The sequence below is a fragment of the Drosophila miranda genome, chromosome 2 (genome assembly GCF_003369915.1).
Source record: "Drosophila miranda strain MSH22 chromosome 2, D.miranda_PacBio2.1, whole genome shotgun sequence".
Lineage (NCBI taxonomy): Eukaryota > Metazoa > Arthropoda > Insecta > Diptera > Drosophilidae > Drosophila > Drosophila miranda.
Window position 1 is genome coordinate 8,598,453 of NC_046675.1, and position 17,799 is coordinate 8,616,251.

At 42.3% G+C, this 17,799-nt stretch overlaps 1 protein-coding gene across 3 annotated transcripts in view; it reads right to left on the reverse strand.

The window, feature by feature from the left end:
* Window positions 1-1,595: 1,595 nt before the first annotated feature.
* Window positions 1,596-17,799, reverse strand: part of LOC108157243 (nucleolysin TIA-1) — a 59,682-nt gene continuing 43,478 nt past the window's right edge. Inside the window, exons 4-9 of one of the 3 annotated variants that reach the window (XM_033389284.1) lie at window positions 15,419-15,494; window positions 15,170-15,266; window positions 9,446-9,635; window positions 8,984-9,373; window positions 8,201-8,354; window positions 1,596-7,393 (exon numbers count right to left, since the gene is read on the reverse strand). In XM_033389284.1, coding sequence (XP_033245175.1) covers window positions 7,385-7,393; window positions 8,201-8,354; window positions 8,984-9,373; window positions 9,446-9,635; window positions 15,170-15,266; window positions 15,419-15,494 — 916 coding nt within the window. In that variant the 3' untranslated portion in view covers window positions 1,596-7,384. Of the gene's footprint in view, window positions 7,415-8,200; window positions 8,355-8,983; window positions 9,374-9,445; window positions 9,636-15,169; window positions 15,267-15,418; window positions 15,495-17,799 lie in introns of all 3 variants that reach the window. The other 2 variants (XM_017289213.2, XM_017289214.2) reach the window with 2 other exon arrangements.

Sequence of the window (17,799 nt, forward strand, 5' to 3'; positions counted from 1 at the left end):
GTGGGGTGAGGCTTGGGACAGGCCAGAGGAGAAAACTGAAGAGGACTGTGGCAGGTCCGGGCTGCTGCGGCTGGGTTCTGGTGCTGCCATCCGAGGCATAAATGTTTTTAACGAACTCACCTGTGGGGCATACGCATAAGTAGCAGAACGTCTTCTCCGTGTCATCTGTGTAAATGGAAAGCTGCTCGCACAAAAACGAAGCACCCCGCGATAGCCATGAGTGGTATGCGGAAGCGAGGCAGCAGAGATGGCTCCGGGGAGTTCGTACAGGGACTACAACGAACCAGCCAGGGACTCTGCCGTATGCCAGGACTATAAAGTACGATAAAAAATGCAAAATCTTCTACTATGTTGGTGGATGCTGTACGAGCCGGTTGACCTCTATACTTCGAAAACGTTTTTGGCGGCCTCCGTAGAGGGTACAAATATTCTACAATGCCGAGAATGGTACAAAAAGATGCAATAATAAACGGAAGTAAACTGTACCTTTAAGAGTCATTACATGAGATCAGATCAACAGTCACACTGCAACAAAATCCTTGATTTTGTATATGATGGGACTTGAAAGATTTCCCAAATATCCAACATTCTTTACTACGTAAACTATTTTCATTGATACAAACTGATTTAATAACTATTAAAGTCCAACCAGGCTGGAATCGCATATCCGAAAAAATATCAACGACACCGTTCGATACGAATAGAATCCTGTCCAGGACTTAGCTCTCAAATGATTAGAGTTTCATCAATGGGAGTGCTTGAGGTGCCACGGAAACGATCATATTGAATTCGTTGCTTACTTATGAGTGATGTGTTCACTCTAGAAACCTGAAAATAAATGTCCTAAAATTCCCAGACTGAACTGGATAAAAACGCACTTGTACTTTTTATTTTTACAAAATTTTTTTGTTCGTTTTATTTGTTTTCTTTCAATATATTTATGTATACATAATATAATTTTTGTTGTTTATTCGGTATATTTACTTATTTCCGTTGTTTCTATGTTGCAGTTGTTATTTCTTTTACCATCTTGCAATCGTCTGTCGTTTGTTCTTTTTGTTCTCTTGTGTGTGTGTGTTTTGCTGTCACCTATGTATAATTTCTCTATGCATTTCGCGTCCTGCAACACTGGCAGCAGCAACCCTGCGTCTAGCTCTAAAACCTTCCCCTACTTATAATGGTAGCCCGCACTTGGGACCATCTCCCATAGCGTACAGCTCCACATTTATATGCTGAATTTTCTTTTTGTATAATATTCTTTGATTTCCCATTTTTCTTTTGGCGCGTTGGTATACAAATACGCAACCAAAATGTTTTTCTTCTCTTTTCGGTTTTTGTCCCTTTTTGGTTTTTTTTTTTATTTTTGTTTTTTTTTTGTATTTTTTCAACTATAAATACTTTTTCTTTTGAATGGTTTCTTGTTATGCTTAATTTGATTAACTTTTCTTTAATATTCGTTACTTTTTTCACTTTTGTGTGGTGTTTGTGTGTTTGTGTTTTCTTATGCAAATGCAGTTTGTGTGTGTGTGTGTGTGTGATTTCCGATGCCATATTTATATTGTATATATATAGATATATACATATACATATATATAGATTTATGTATATATATATAGATTCCGTTTTCGTGTATATTTAATACTTAGCTTATGCATTAGGTTTCCAATGGTATTTCGGCTTTGTTCTTGCTGTTTTTTGTTATTTTTGTTGTTTTTGCTGTTTGTATTCCGCTACAATATTTTCGATTTTTCCCATTCTGTTTGCCTTTTGCCCTTTGTGTTTTCTAGTCCTTGTCCTAAAACACACTCAAACATGCTTAAATTTCTACAAAATATTTGCAATACTGCAGTCGATATCTATACTTTGTTTACTTTAGTTATTTGCTATTTACTTATCATATTTTACGTCTGTATATATATATATATCGATATCTATATATGCATTGGTGTGTATTTGTATGTATGTGTGTGTGTGATGTGGTTATGTGTGTGTGTATATTCTGTTTTCTGGTCTGTGTGTGAATGCTCTCCAAAACTCTGTCGTTCGCTTTCGCTTTTTTCGGTTTCCCTTGAATGTTGGTTTTGTTAGCAGCTTTTGGTTGTTTGCTCATCGTTTTGATTTTTTTCTACATTTGTATTTGATTTGTTTGGAATCTTAGTGTAATTTTAATTGCACAACATGCACTTCGAACGTTTTTGTTTTTGGTTTACTGCATAAAAATATGTTATGGTTATTGCACTGCCTCCTGGCTCTTTGATTTGGTTCCACCGGCTCTCGTGGCTAGTACATTTTACAGTTTAGAGTCTAGTGTTACGCTAATGCGAGTATTCTGCTGAAATCGTATCCCTTCCACACTAATTGGTAGGTATTTATGTACCTAAATATGCTTCTCAGATTTGATTCGATTTGATTTGGGTTTGTGGCTGCCTTCAAATTAAATCCTGTTCTGTTCTGCTCTGGTCTGTTCTGCTTGGTTTGTATCTAGATTATTGTGTAATTAAACGTACGGAAACACATTCAGAATTCGGATAATTAGTATTCATTTGCCATTTGCCTCGAAGGGATCTGTTTGAACATACAACACATATGCATATTGTACATATATGTATGTATATGGTATAGTATGCACTCGTATATAGTACTATATATATCTATGTATTTGGTTTAATTGTTTTGTAGCTTAGATAATACTTTTATTTGATTGATTTCGGTTCTGCCTGGTTGCAAGTTGATCTCATTTCATTACGTTTCATTTCATTTAATTTCATTTCATTTAGTTTTAATTTATGCTATGTGCCCCGAAAGCGACTCGTCCTGTCGTTCGCGCTGCGTGTGACAAAATTTTGCTAACTGCTAACTGCTCCTGCATTTCCTTCAGCTTCAGCATTTCAGTAATTACACTTCGAATTGACTAATTTGTAATTGTAGTTAATGGCTAATAACTACAATCATTTCAGTGTGTGGAATCCTTTGCTTTGAGCTCAAACCAAACGAACACATGAATAGAATCAAATTAACGATTGGTATGATCGGAACAGAACCTGAGATGTATGGGGAGTTGCAATCATCTGACCATGTGCTGCTATATGTAGTTCATAATATTGTTCTTCTCTCTTGGTATCTGGGTATTTGGGTATTTTGGTATCTTGGTGTCTTGGTGTCTACTGGGGTCTGTCTACTGACTACTTTTCTGGGGCCCAGGTCCCGCTGGACTGGATTCTGGGTTGCTTCTGTGGGTCTTCACTTGTGTATAAATACTTTGTATATGTTCATACACAATATATATGTATGCGTATGTATATATACTATATATATAGACGTATATAAATGTCTTAGCACATTTCGTAGATACACAACATAAATACATACAGTTACAGCATTTATTCATATATATATATTTGTTATTTGTATATTATTTAGTTCGTCGTCGTCCGCCTGTTGGATCATCTCTCGCTTTCCACAGCTACTGGTAATTCCTATTTAGTTTCCAACTCTTCTCTAGTTCTTCTATGTGCCAACTACCCATTTTTTAACTCTTTACTGATATGTAGCGCAAACATTAACAAACAAACCGATAATATTTTTTTGTTTTTTGTTTTTCTTTTTTCTTTTTTTCTTGTTTTTCCTTAACTATAAACTTTTGCTCTTATAAATGTTCTTCACTTCTGTTTTCTTCATTCGTCTCCGTTTTCTTATAGCCAAATTTTAGTTTTCTCCGAAACAGTTTTGGTTTCTCTTTGAATTTATTTTTTGTTTTTTTATTTTTCTTCGGTTTTAATTTATATTTTTTTTGTTTGGTCAACAACATTATGAATTTTGCTTTCCCGCGTTTTGTCACATAACAAAAAATGTCTAGAAAATGAAATGACAACAGAAAAATGCATTTCTCTTCGTGCCTCTATCGCTCCTCTATCGCTCCGATACCAGTCGATTCAACTCCAATCCAATCCCACCCCGCTTTAAAATCACATCTACATCTAAGTCGTTTGCCGTCCTGGTTAAACATGCAATGCTTCTCGTAGTTTCTCTAATTTCTAGTGCTAAAAACATTTAAATATAGTACAGTACAACTGCCCCTAGTGTCTACAGTTACATGTGTGTGGATCTCCTGCCGCCTGCCTCCGGCCTCCTGCCTCCGATCCGCGGCTAAAACTCGGCGACCATGGCTAATCATAATGAGTGAGCATCCTATCATCCTACCATCTAGCTAACACAAAAATATATCCATACTAGGCTACGAGTATGTGTTTGTGTGTTCGATTATCAATAGACATACATACATACATATATCGCACTCGTGCTCGGGCCACACCCAAGTAACTAAATGCTCTTTCTATTCCTTTCTATTCAGCCTCTTCTGCTGCCAAAAATTCCACTAAAAAACCGCCCAAACAGTCACAATTTGGAATTTGGGGCGTGTCAAATGCAAATTGTGCCCGACCTCTGTCCCTGGAAAATATCTGAAGCTTAATTTAACCGTTGCATATGCATGTGTATCCGTATCTGTATTCCTATTTCTATTACTTATGATTTTTTATTTTTATTTGTTGTTGTCATCATTTTAATTGGTTTTCATTTTGAACATCTATATGTGATTTATCATCCAGCACATACAACACAATATGCCATAAATATAATTTACCATATGACCATAGTTTTTCTTCTCTGTATGTAAATACCGTGTACAAGTACTCGTATTCCTATGCATCCTATGAGTGGTAGTGGGAGTGTGAGTGGGTGTAAGTATATGAGTGAGAGTGTTCTCTATCAATACCGCTTTTGTATAGTATGTTATATAAGCATGTTTGTTTAATGCATATGCTGTATACTCTATATATATCAACCATCTCTATATCTATTTATATATGCTACACTTTTAGTTTCTCTTTTTTAACGGCTTTATTATGTTTCACATTCATGTACTGCCATTTACTCAATATGTACCTTATCTGTAGGCTTCCTTGAACGGGAAGGACTGCTACCGTGTCTACCGTGTCTACACTGCCCTGTCTTGTGCGAGTATCCTTCTAGTGTAGCTGTCTCTCATGTTTTCTTCTCTAGCAATTTTCGTGTGTGTATGTTTTATTTATAAGTTGATTAATGCTTGCTTAGGTATCGGTATCGGTATCATCGGTATCGTTTTCTTGTCTGTGAGGGACCTCTTTGTCCCTGTCTTTTCTGGATAATTAGTTTATTAATGTTTCATTTCTGTGACTGCTGCTCCTGCTGCTTTTGCTTTGCTTCTGCTTCTGAATTGAAGTGTTTTATTTTTGGTTCGCTTACATGATTATGTGATAATATCTATTTTATTACGGCTATGCTCGATTAGCTAATATCAATTAATATCATTCGATGGCATACTTTGATTGTTTTCAATATATTTTACTTGTGTATGGGGGAGTTCTTCTCTCTCTATATTACTATACTATATATATACGTATAGTATATATATATATCTGTAGCTATATGCGTATTTTGTTTAGTTATCGGTTCGGTTCGGTTCGGTTTGGTATTGGTTTGGGTTGGGTTTCGTTTTGGTTTTCGATTTCGTTTTCGTTTTGGCCTAAACAACAAAGAACTAACACAACATATTTGCAGCTAGCCATTCCTCTTCTGGCAACTGAAATAAAACCATACACATGAACAAGATACGAGTATACATTGGCAATAAGAGTGTGTACGGGGGGCGGGGGGTTTAAATGTTTTGGGTGAGGTTGAAACATTTTTGTGTCTGCTTATGTGGGGCGGCTGCTTTGTTTTACATACAAATCTCTCATGAAGCTTGTTGAAAAAAAGGCAAAACTTAAATCATTATCAAATTAAATTCAAATTTCAAACAAATTAAACGCTTAGCTGCTGTAGCTGCTGAAGCCTTATGAAGGGTAAACAACAACAAAATTATATAGAGAGAGAGAGAGAGATACAAGTTTGTTTCTGGATTTTTGTGGCTGGACTGTCCTGGATTGGGTGGTTGCGTTTGGATTGCGTTTGGATTTCGTTTTCCTATTCCTCTCTAATGCCTTCTTCATATTTCATAGTTAGTCAGATACTTTCAGCTGCGAGTGCTTGTGTGTGTGCGTCTTTTGTGTCTGTGTGCGTGTGTAGACCTTATAGGAACCTGTCTTTCAATTGCTGATCAATCACAAATCAAAGTGCGATAGTTCTATAGGAAAATGGTAGCCGGACATGACAAGGATTGGCCAATTCGATTGCGATTGGCATACTAGTACGAACAAGTACATATACGAGTATTGGCAGTAGTCTCTAAGCGTGTGTGTGTGTGTGTGGGCTGCTGCAGTGCTGCGTTTAGTAAAATATTCACCTCATCTATCATAGTTATAGGCACTAGTGCTATGTGTGTCTTTCGTTTTGTGTGTGTCTGTATGCTGCTGCTAGGCTAAAACCAAACTGGGTTCAAAAGTAGGCAAAATACTCGTACAATATGGTCTGGTCTGGGTTTTGCCACGGTTTCGAAAGGGGTATAAGAAACTGAGGTGGGATGAAGGCTGGCAGGATTTTTGTTTGCCCACTTACACACAAACACACACAGCCACACACAAATAAATATTTACATGCGGCAGTGTGTGTGTGTGTGTGCGCGTAATTAATTTTAACGCATTTTTAATTATGTTTATTTTAATTTAATGTCGCGCTGCCCTGCCTGATTTGTATGTGTGTGGATATTGTTTGTTTTAGTGTGCGCCAGACGCATTGAGTGTGTGTGTATGTGTGATTTAGGCACAGAATACAACCACCACACGCTCAGTTTATGCTTTCCGTCAAACCGATCCATTTTATTTACGAGTATGTACGACATTTTTGCATGTAATTCTTCTTGCTTTGTCCCTCAATTAATTATTGTTGTTTTTTATACGCGGCATGCTCCAACACATTTACATAAAGCATTAAATTATGTTTGCATAATGTCATGGGGTGTATCTGAGTGTGTGGGCTCTGTCTGTGTATGTATGTGTTTCGAGTGGAAGCAACTAGGGTTAAAAATATTTTCGATTTTCTTTGCTTTTTGCATATACATAATAATTGTTTGCCTTGGCTGCCCGTTTTACAGATATTTTTATGCTCTATTTTTGATGTATATATATATATATTTATAGGTATATGTATAATTATTATGTATGTATGTTTGGGTGTGTGTTTGTGTGTGTTGCATTTAGCTTTAGCATAGATTTTTCTGGGGCGGGGTGCAGCTGTCTAAAATCGCCATCAATGGGTTTTGCAATTTTTGGGTTCTGCGCTTCGCATTTTATTTACAGCTCAGTTTGGTTTTGGTTTTGTTTCTGTTTCAGAATAGCAGCTGTACTAGAAAAATTTGGTATGGTATTTTTTGGCTTTTAACTGGCTTATTCGTGTTTTGGTTTTGCGCTTACTGTGCCTGCAAGAGTAAAGGATAAACCTTAAAAAATAATATGGGTGTTAGTCAAAATTGGAAAAAAGTAGTAGTCGGAAAAAAATTAATTGTAATGCAGGAAAAAAAACGGTGTATGCAGAATTCGATTACAGAAACAAACAATACGACATTTGATATGCAATAATAAATTGTGTTCACATTGTTTGCTTTCCAGAGAGAACGCTTTCGAATTATGCTAGAGCACGGGATTAGCAAATAAACGCACAAACAGACTGGCAAATGAGTGTTACGTATACGTATCTGACGATACCGAGCACTTTAAGGATTATACGAGTATGAGTATGCATATGGAAGTCGAAATCGAAAGCAGATCCATATGCAGTTCATGCGGATTTACCCACAACGAAAAAAGCCAACACAAATGGACTGAATTATATTCATTTACTACATTTTAAAATACAACTAAAAACCCAATGAACCAAAACCTTTTCCGAATATTTCGTAAATACCTTTTATATTACGGTAAGCTGTATTCGAAACACATTCATTGATTCGATAGCATGCATTTACAACATTTCAATCTACATTCGATACCCAAATGCGGAACAATAATATAAGCAAAAATACCTAAATAATTGGAATATTTTGATTGTAACTGAAAAACTAATAAATAATTGAAAGAATAAAAAGTCGAACAATGCATTCAAAACTTTCAACAAACGTACGAGAAATGTACCAGAAATGTACGAAAAATGTTTCAATGTTCTCGGGCAGCGTTCATGTACGAGTGTATGGTGTGTACGGAGTATCTGAGTGTTGGCTGGTACATACCTGTGGGCTCACTTGGAACTGCTGTATCGGGTAGGCGACCACACCGGCGGCCTGCGGTATGGCAGTCCCGGCCACGCCCGTTGCCATTTGCTGTGCAGGAGAGATCTGGGCCTGGGTGACGCCTTGCCAGGTGGCCGGTATCTGCACTCCCATGCTGCAACGACAAACAGAACGAAACACACACACACATAAGCCCAGAGTTGAGTTGGTGGAACGGAAACGGGGGCCGGATGCGGGAGCGGGAATGGGAAAGCACATTTACTGATCTGCCTGTACAAAAATGTTGGTCCCTGGAGCGCGTGGTGTGCGCCACAATTATCACAGCCAGACGACAGATGACAAGGAATGGAAATGCGAATGGGAATGGGAATGAGAGCAGGGAAAACAAATTTACGCGACTGCGATGCAAATAGCACGTTATGTTGACAGCCCGACACACACGGAAATGCATTTCATACGGCCGCAGACCGACGAGTCGCGATGGTGCAAATGAAAAAGTTTCGCAATTAGCAAATGAATTCAGTCATCCGTCATGCTGTCGTTCCCCTTGTCGTGGCTGCACTTGCAGTCGATCCCCGGTGGCGGTTCAATTACTTCACAAAGAACAGACCAAAGTGGGTGGAGGGGGATTCCTATACACCACACATTATTCGGACGGGATATTATGGACACTCGGAACGGAACATTCGGGACGCACAGGCAAATCAGCTAATAAAATTATTGCGCCCAGATCCAATGACAATGGCAATAACTGACGAGCCTGTTGAGAGTCGAGTCTCTTACCCCATATATCCCTGCTGATAGCCGCCGTACTGGCCAAAGTGGTAGCCCTGGATGCCCTGCAGGAATTGGTTCTGCACAGCAGCGGCACTGGCCGCCGCCGGGGTCACAGCTGTGGCCGTGGCCGAGGAGGCCTGGTATGTGGGTGTGGGTGAGTACCAGCAGCCGGTGGCCGCCAGCTGCTGGCCGTAAGCGGCGGCAGCAGTGGCCCCTAAGCCGTATGGGAACCCGGCGGCGGCAGCGGCGGCGCTATTGAGTGCCTGGGTGGCGATGGTCTGGGCATTGTTCGGATCGCCGCTCTCCTTGCCCCACGAGCACTTGACGGGCTGTGCGTTGAGTTCTGTGTTGTGTACCCCGACGATGGCATGGGTGGCGGCCTCCTTGGTGGAGAAGCTGCAAAGAAAAAAGTTTTACAGGATAAGTAAATCAGACGTAGGGTAATGAAGGATCTATAGCTCTACTTACCGCACGAAGGCATAGCCCTTGTCCTTGAAGACCCGAATCTCTTGTATCGCTCCATAGGGCGCGAATGTCTTTTGGAGCACCTCCTCGCTGAGGGCGGTGAGGGCGCTGTTAACGCCACCCACATAAACGGTGCAATTGGAGGGACTGCTCTGATTGTAGACCTCGTCGAAGGTCAACGGCTTGATGTTCTCTGCGAAAAAAAACAAAACAGAAAAAACAGACGGAAATGGGTGAGACCAAGTGTTACGCTGTGGTGGATTTTAATGTGTCCATCTCAAAAAGATATTTATGGGCAGAACTTTTTTGTGACTGTACAGTGTAAACTCCATCCACACCCTACACTGTTTTTTGTACAGCAACTGCATGATTAATATGCAAATTAATTAACGGATTTACCCGCAATGGCGACGGCAACGAGAGCTACATAAATGTGCCTCCGCCTCGGCAGCTCTGCTGGCAACGTTTTGGTAATTAAAATAACCGCATGCACTTAGTCAATATGCTCGAGTGTGAGTATGCATCTGTGCGTGTGTGTGTGTGTCAGAGAGTGGGTGGTGGTGGTGGTGGTTGTGGTGGCACGATACCATGTACCTCTCTCCGCCATTGTTGTTGCATATTTAAAATTGTTGCGGTTGTTATTGCATTTTTTATTATACGTATTTTGCGGATATATACATATTTCGTATGCCGTTTTATTGTCGGGGTATACTGGGCTGCCGTGCTGTGCTTTTTGCCCTCACTGTACGAGAACGAGAACGAGACCCTGATTGCTGTTGATGTTGGCTCCTGCTCGGATCGTACGAGTATACGAGTATTTGGTATGTATGCACGTATTTGTATGCAAAAGTTACACTAATTACTTCCTTTGAGGTTAAAACTAAATTTGCACTTTTAAAAATAATGTCAGCTTTGCGTGTTTATGTCTTTGTTTAGCTCTGAAACATTTCTGCGGCCCATTGTGAGGCAACTCCACGCTCACCTACCACGGTTCACGATTCCCATTGTATCCCTCACTAATGACTCAGATTGTGGTGGATCGATTAGGTGGACGTGTGAAGGGAAGTGCCAGCATGTGCATCCGTACTTAACAGATTCCAATAGTAGCTTCAATTCAAAAGCTATTGACGAAGCTCGCTAGTTTTTGGTGACCCCGATGTGAAAATGGAGCTGTCTTGAAACTGGCGTGATTCATATAAACATAAAGGTGCTCTACTTTAGTGTAAGATTCGATTAGATCAATTTACAAATGAAGTACAAAGATTTATCTAATTTCAAGCCATCTTCAGATTAATTTTAAGATCTTGTGCCAGCCTATCTCTACCTTCTGCGGAACTGATTCAACATGGCGTCAACAGCCTACTTAACATGGCCTCCGCTTGCAGCCCTACTTCCCACTTATCCTGCTCCACCCCATCCCCTGGAGCAGGCCCATCAAAATGCCATTGCAGAGCTGCCTGCCTGCCGCTGGTTGCCGGGATTGGTTTTGTTTTGGGCTGTGCAGCGAACATGCCAAACAAAACACAAAAATATGGCCCAATGACATGCAACAGGATTGCTATAGACCGCTGTTGCACACTCACACTGACACCGAGGTAAAATCACTCACACACACGCACTGGGGGGCACATAACCAGAGGCAGGCTTCCTGGCGAGGGTGCACCGAAAAACTAACAAGCTCGCAAATACTTTTGAAAGCTTTCGCCACAAATGTATGCGCTTTGGCCACGCACACACAGACACACTCACACTCACACTCACCACGCTCTCTCCCACTTATACACTTTGCCACACGCAAACGGCATTGCATAGTTTTGAGCGCCATGTTTCACTAATTTGCACTTTGCTTTGTGTTTGTGTTGCCCTCGCTTTATTCTGATATACCCTTTCTGAAGGTATTACTATTCTCCCTAAATGCTACAAATGAAGACTAATGATCCTGATATGTGTTTCCTATTCAATATCAATAGAGAAGTCGATGGAGTGTCAATCAGTTGTTGTGTGTATGTCAGATGATCAATAGTGCCGATAAATCCATAAGGGTATCTTTCTTATCGGCCACACACAAGATGGCCTTTCCCTTTTTTATATTTTCTGTTCTCTAATTTCTTTTTTACGCTTTTGAATACGTGTAATTAAATTTTGAAACTGCAGTCAGCAAGCAGCAAGCGGCCCTCCCCCCTTCACATATTCCTGTACGTGCTCAGCCTTGAGGCGTCCATTTACAGAATGAGTGCTTGCTGGTGGACAGTCCTTAGCCCCAGATCTTATCCCGAACCCCATCCCAGATCCCGTACCTGCTCGCTTCGTTTCATTTCATGTCCGCCGCAAATTAAAACACTCGGCCCCCCATTTAAGTGCGGGAGCGTGGCCATAATTATCGCATATTTTTGTCTACGACAAACTACAGCAAGTGCATTCCACTCCATTCTCTGCCGTTTCTGTTTCTGGCCTGGACTGACACAGCCGAGCCCACAAATAATTTCAGTCCGCCAGCCAGGAGCCAGGAGCCATTACATTACCAAATACTAGTACCTGTACGGCCGACCAGTAGGCCAGGAGGGGGGGGGCCAGCTGCTTTGAGTGCTCCCTTTTTCCTAACGATTTGAAATTTTAATGAGCAATTATAGGCATGTAAAACTAAATCATGAAATAATCACCAAATCATTAACATAAATAATTCACATTTTTACACGGAGTCGCAAAAACAACAACGCCTAGGGGCGGACGGGAACTGGGCCGGGGCCGGCACTTGAGAAAATTCAAAAGTAATTAATATGCAAGGAATGTTCGCTCTCTCGGTGACTGGGGGGGGTCCGGGGTCTGGTGTTTGGGAGGGCGTCTCGCATGGGCGTGGCTATGTGCTAATTTTGACGCGTGTTGGCAACCAAAATATATAGAAATACTCGCAAATCACCCGGAATTGGAACGCAGACTTATTTGTTTCACAAAATGATTGTGACTGAAACTATAAAAGGAAAATAGATCTCAGATCTAAATTAAAACAGAACCCATCAAAGCAAAAGATCTTCAAGCTCCCATGACGTTCTCATCTCTCATATCCTTTTCTTCTCAGCCTCAGTTATTTTTCTCGTTTTCCGTGCTCACTCATTGACTCTTTCTGCTACTCGTAGTTTACTATAGCCGCCCCCCACCAGCCAGGAATGCATTCAGGCTTATAAACTTGTACTTAATTGTGCTCGACTCTGCATAAAATTTTGATTTATTGCTTCGGCTGGTGACTGCCAGGTAACGAGGCCACATAGGTTCAGTCTCACTCCGCCCAAAAATGATTCAACCAAATTGCCCCCACGAACACACACATACAGAGCACACCTCCGGCTTCACCTCCGCCTCCTGCTGAAGCATTCTGCAGTCAAAAGTCAAATAGTTTTGGCAAAGAAATTTGTCATACAACATTCGCCGTCTTTGTTGTCTTTGTTCGCCGCTGTCGTCGGCATATTGTTTCTGGTTAATTAAGTTATTACCATAATGAGCTTGTTGGTATTTTTGGCCCTTATTTATGGCCATGCATTGCCGTGGAGAGTGGAGATGGAGGCGAGAATCTCAGGTAATCGGTTAACAAAGGTAAAACTTTGTAAAAACTTTCGCCACGGGCTCTCGGCCTTTGAACAATAAAAAAAGGAAAGCGCCAAAATGCGTTCGTTATAAGCCCCGAAAATAGAAAAGAAGAAGGGAAAAACTTTTAGCCAGGCACGAAATTGCAAAGCGACGCCAAAATTGTCACAACTGTAAAATGCGCAATTGCGTCGGATCGTAAATCTCTTTCAACAAAGGGGCAGCACACACACACACACACATACAGAGAGGGAGAGAGAGAGAGAGGGGTGGCACATGAGTGGCTCACTAAACGCGAACGAAGGGCGAAGGATGGCAGACGGTGGACTGATTGCCGGGAGCATAAAATGTGCAGCCTGCTTAAAACATAAAAATGCCAGTCCAACTCCAGCTCCAACTCGGGGCTGGAATTGCCAAAGAATCGAGCAAAGTGGCTGCGTAAAACATGAGGTAATGCGAATGCCGGAATGCCAAATGCGAAATGAGTTGAGTGCTACAAATCGTAAAGTTCGCCAGCATCCAACAATCCCCCCCTTCACATCAGCAGCAGCAGCAACAACAACTAGGCAGGCCATAAAACCAAAATCCCTATCCCATATAGGGATACATATGTATCGTATGTACCGTACATATGCGAGCGGGCACATAAAAACCCTTCACCGAATGGGACATAACCACATCTTCGATTTTGGGCCGCTGCTGACTCAGCAGCACTTGAGGCGATCAAAAAATCAAAATTATTTCGCTGTCAAATTGCTAATAATAACTTGTATTACAGGATCCAGAACTACCGCCCACCCGGAATCCGATCCTGCTCCACTCTCTAGCCAATCCTCGACGAAGAATGGAACGGAACCGAGCAGACAAAACCGTGACATAGTCCAATAAACAATGAGACCAATAAAAATACGCTTAAGCTTTCATAGGCGTTTTTTATGACAACAATATAAATGCAAAGGGGAAAATATTATGCGAGTACACTACGGCCTCCTGTCCTGGCAGGGGTTCGGTTCTAGCCCCGAAATGCGAACCCTTCAACAATTTCAGGCCTTTGCACGATAAATTCCACCTTGGCTCCAACTATAGTTTCTATGTGTGTGTCTTTGAGGGTGTATCCTTGTGTATCTTTGTGTGAATATTTGTATCTGTGTGTGTGTGTGTGGGTGTTGCTTAAAGAATGCCGAATGTTTGTTGTATAACCATGAAATTTTCCCCTATGTGTATGTGCCTTTTATGATAATAGTTTCGTGTTGGCAAAATTTATTTATCTGATTTACCCTCTCTCTCTTAAGGGTGTGTGTGTGTGTGTCTAACAAATAAAAATTATGTTAAAACATGCAAATATGCGTTAAGTTTTGATTTATGAAAGACTAACGACAGGACAGAACAGAACAGAACAGACGAACGAACGGTGGCGGCTTCATGGGTTCCGTTCCTCCATTCCTCCGTTCCTCGAGCATGTTTGTACGCTGTTAATAATGATTACGCCGGGAGAGATATAGTTACGGTTACAGTTGGGTGGATATATATGCGGTTGACAACGAGCCCCGTCATAAATTGGGGGGCGTGTGCCGCCGGGACGAAAAAATAAATGAAAATTGATTCGCTGGGATCCCTAATTGAATGCCGCTCTAGTCGCCTCTTTCTATGTATTTTTGGGTCTCGTCCCGTGTCCCTGACTCGCAGCGACTAATTGAAAAAGTTTAAACCAAATTGGGTACAGCCCATTACGGAAATTAAGCGCGTGCGGTTTTTCATTTTTACAGGGAGCGAAAGGACAAATATTAAGAAAACATAATCTGGCAGAAAATTGTGTGCGGCGTTTATAAATAGCAAACGGTTGTCGGTTCCCGGTTCCCGGCTTCGGGGTCCTTCAATGACGCCCCGAAACCTCGCCGAAATTCACCCGAACTCTGCCCTGTCCTGGCTTTCCCCTGTCGGGCTACCTTTGGCATTCATTGCCATAATTTCCTGTAATAAGAACGACGCGTCGACTCCCAGCAAAAGCAACAGCAACAGCAACAATGCCGCTTGATATGTCTGGCCCTGGCCGTGAGTCCGGGCTGTACGCACACCGGAAGCTTCCTCGGCCTGAGGGAGAGGGAAGGGAGACACACTGGGGGCAGGTGACACTCATGATTTCCTTACCTTTACTCGCCGGCGGTTTCCGTGTGGCCCAATTCGTGCGAATTGAACGGGAGCCAAGCCACTGGCCATTCATGGCCGTAATGGCGCTTTCAGCTTCCTGTGGGGCGATAATGAAGACAGAGAGACACAGTCAGAATCCGAATCAGAATCAGAGCAAGATTTCGGTGCAAAGAAATGCCACAAAGGGAATGAGGAAAGTAACTGCATGAATATGCACTTAAATATGCTAATGCTGCTGATAGTACTTACCGATTTCTTGATGAAGGACACGAAGCCGTAGCCCTTCGACTTCAAGGTTTGTGGATCGCGCACCACACGACAGTCGCTGCAAAGACATTAAAGACATTCTTTAATATTTTTCCACCCTCTGCGGAAACAAAGAAAAAACTTGACAAAACTTTAAAATTTATGCAAATTCCTAATAAAGACATCTCCCCAGGCTCTGCGTGGGTGGGCGTGGGTCTGGCCGACGTGTTCAAATATTTCCGTTCGAGTACAAAATACAAATATATTTTGTGTGCACTCTGGTCTGGTCTGGTCGGATCTCTGGTTTCTCTGCTCTATCCCCCGCCCCCTGTTGTCTGTGTTTGCGAAGTGGGCGTGGCCTCGTGGTCTCTTGTAATTCGGAAATTAGAAATCTGACCTCATGCTGAAAACTTTTTATTTATCTTACAGTTTGCTTGGCCGCACGACATGGGGAATGAGAAAGCGAACGAAAGCGGCTGATGAGGATTTCAGATGCCAAGAAGGCACGCGTCCTGAACAAGTCATCGGAGCTTTAAGGATGAAGAGCAAGGCATTTTGGGCTGTGTGATTCATGATATTGAAGTTTTTTGCTTTCATTTGAATAATTTCGGTCGTAAACCTTTTCGTCCAACCCAAATCGAACTACAATCATAACTATAAAAGATTCCGCTCATTTTGGTCACTTACGGCCGGCCACTCCGCGCAATTGCCTGACTTCCGACTCCCAAATTGATTTCCCACAGCAATTCTACGACATCTCATTTCGGCAATGGGTGCCCCGACACTAGGGTCGCGGCCCAGAGCCAGAACTAAGCCAGGAGCTGCCAGGAAACTTTGGCAATTACCCCCAGTTCTGCAGTTTACTTTTCATTTATGAAACATAAACCACAGCGGCGGCGGCAGCGATGGCGACGACGCTGGCCGGCTACTTTTTTTTTCTTTCTTTTTATGATTATTATAAGTAAAATGCCGAGGGATCCTGGGCCTGGCCTGGCCTTTGGGGTGGTGTGGGATTTGGTGGTGTGCTGGGGGGGTGGGGGTGAAGGGAGGCCAAAAGCCGGGCGACTTATTAAATATTCACACGCGCCGCGCATTTAACAAAACGAAACAAAAATGCGCCCTGGCCCCAAACATAATGCCAAAACCAGGCAACAACAACAGGCCTCAATGGGGAAAAAGGGCAAACAACGCGCAGCGCACGCATAAAAGTTTTTGACAAGAAAGTCGGACGACGGGTCCTGATCCCTGGGAGCCGCACGACCGAATCCGGGCCTCCTTCGACTTTTGTGCGTTAAGCGTTTTGACATGTCGGCAACCAGATCGACTCACGCAAAAGAAAAACCAAAGAAAAATAAAGTTCTTTAAGACAGCAACAACTGGCGGAGTCTCTCTGCCTCCGCCTGTCCCAGTCTCCCCTTACGAGTCTGTCTCTGTCTCTGAGATAATCAGGACGCAACGTGGCTCTTCGAGTCGTTTCCCCAGGCATGGGCCTGTTTCGATGTGCGACATGTACTAGTATCGGTGATAATGATGTCAGCGATATGTATCAGAAAGGTGCCAATCGATTGCTCAATAATGCTGAAATGCGTAGCCATCGATACGGCTGTCAATTGGGAATGGAATGTCTTCATATTGGCAGAGACAAGGATGGGACAGGGACCGGGACCGGGACAGGGACAGGCCCTCTGCTCATTAGGAGATCTGAATGAGCACAAGACCAAAAATCCTTTAACCGAATCAGGGTCATAATCATTAGAATGATTTTCAAATTATTAAAATTTAAATTCAGCCTCCGCTCCCTCTAGAGAGAAGGGTTACAACAGTTTGGATGAGCAGATTGCCTGATTGACTGGCTGACTGAATCTCGAAGCGAATCCAAACAAGCGAGAAATCCCAAAATCAAATACTTTAGCGTAATTTTTGATAAGCCGCCTCCGGGCTGGAAGCAGTCCCAAGAGGCAGACTAACATTTTGACTCGAAACTTTGCGATTAAACAGAAGTTAATTAAGCCAAGTTTTCGATGCTGCTGCCATTGCCGGTTGCCTGCCTCTGCTACGGGCTATGGTACGGCTATGGTGGTTCTGTTTCTGATGGTGGACCCAGTCTTTTCATGCCGAAAATAGCAACTTAAATATTTGAATGACCAGCCTGGGCCTGGACCTGGGCCTGCGACGGGACTGGGTCCGGACGGTCTATCTTTTTTGTGGTGGCAACCCGCAAAACCGAGACGGGGCCGCTTCGGTTCGAGGCGACAATTTCTGTGTACTTTCGAGCGCACAGTGGCAGCGAAAAGAGTTCGCCAAAAGTGAAATTTGCATAAATTCATTTTTCCCCCGCTCGGTTATGAATTTTTTATGCTCTCCGGCAAGCGGCTTACGGAACA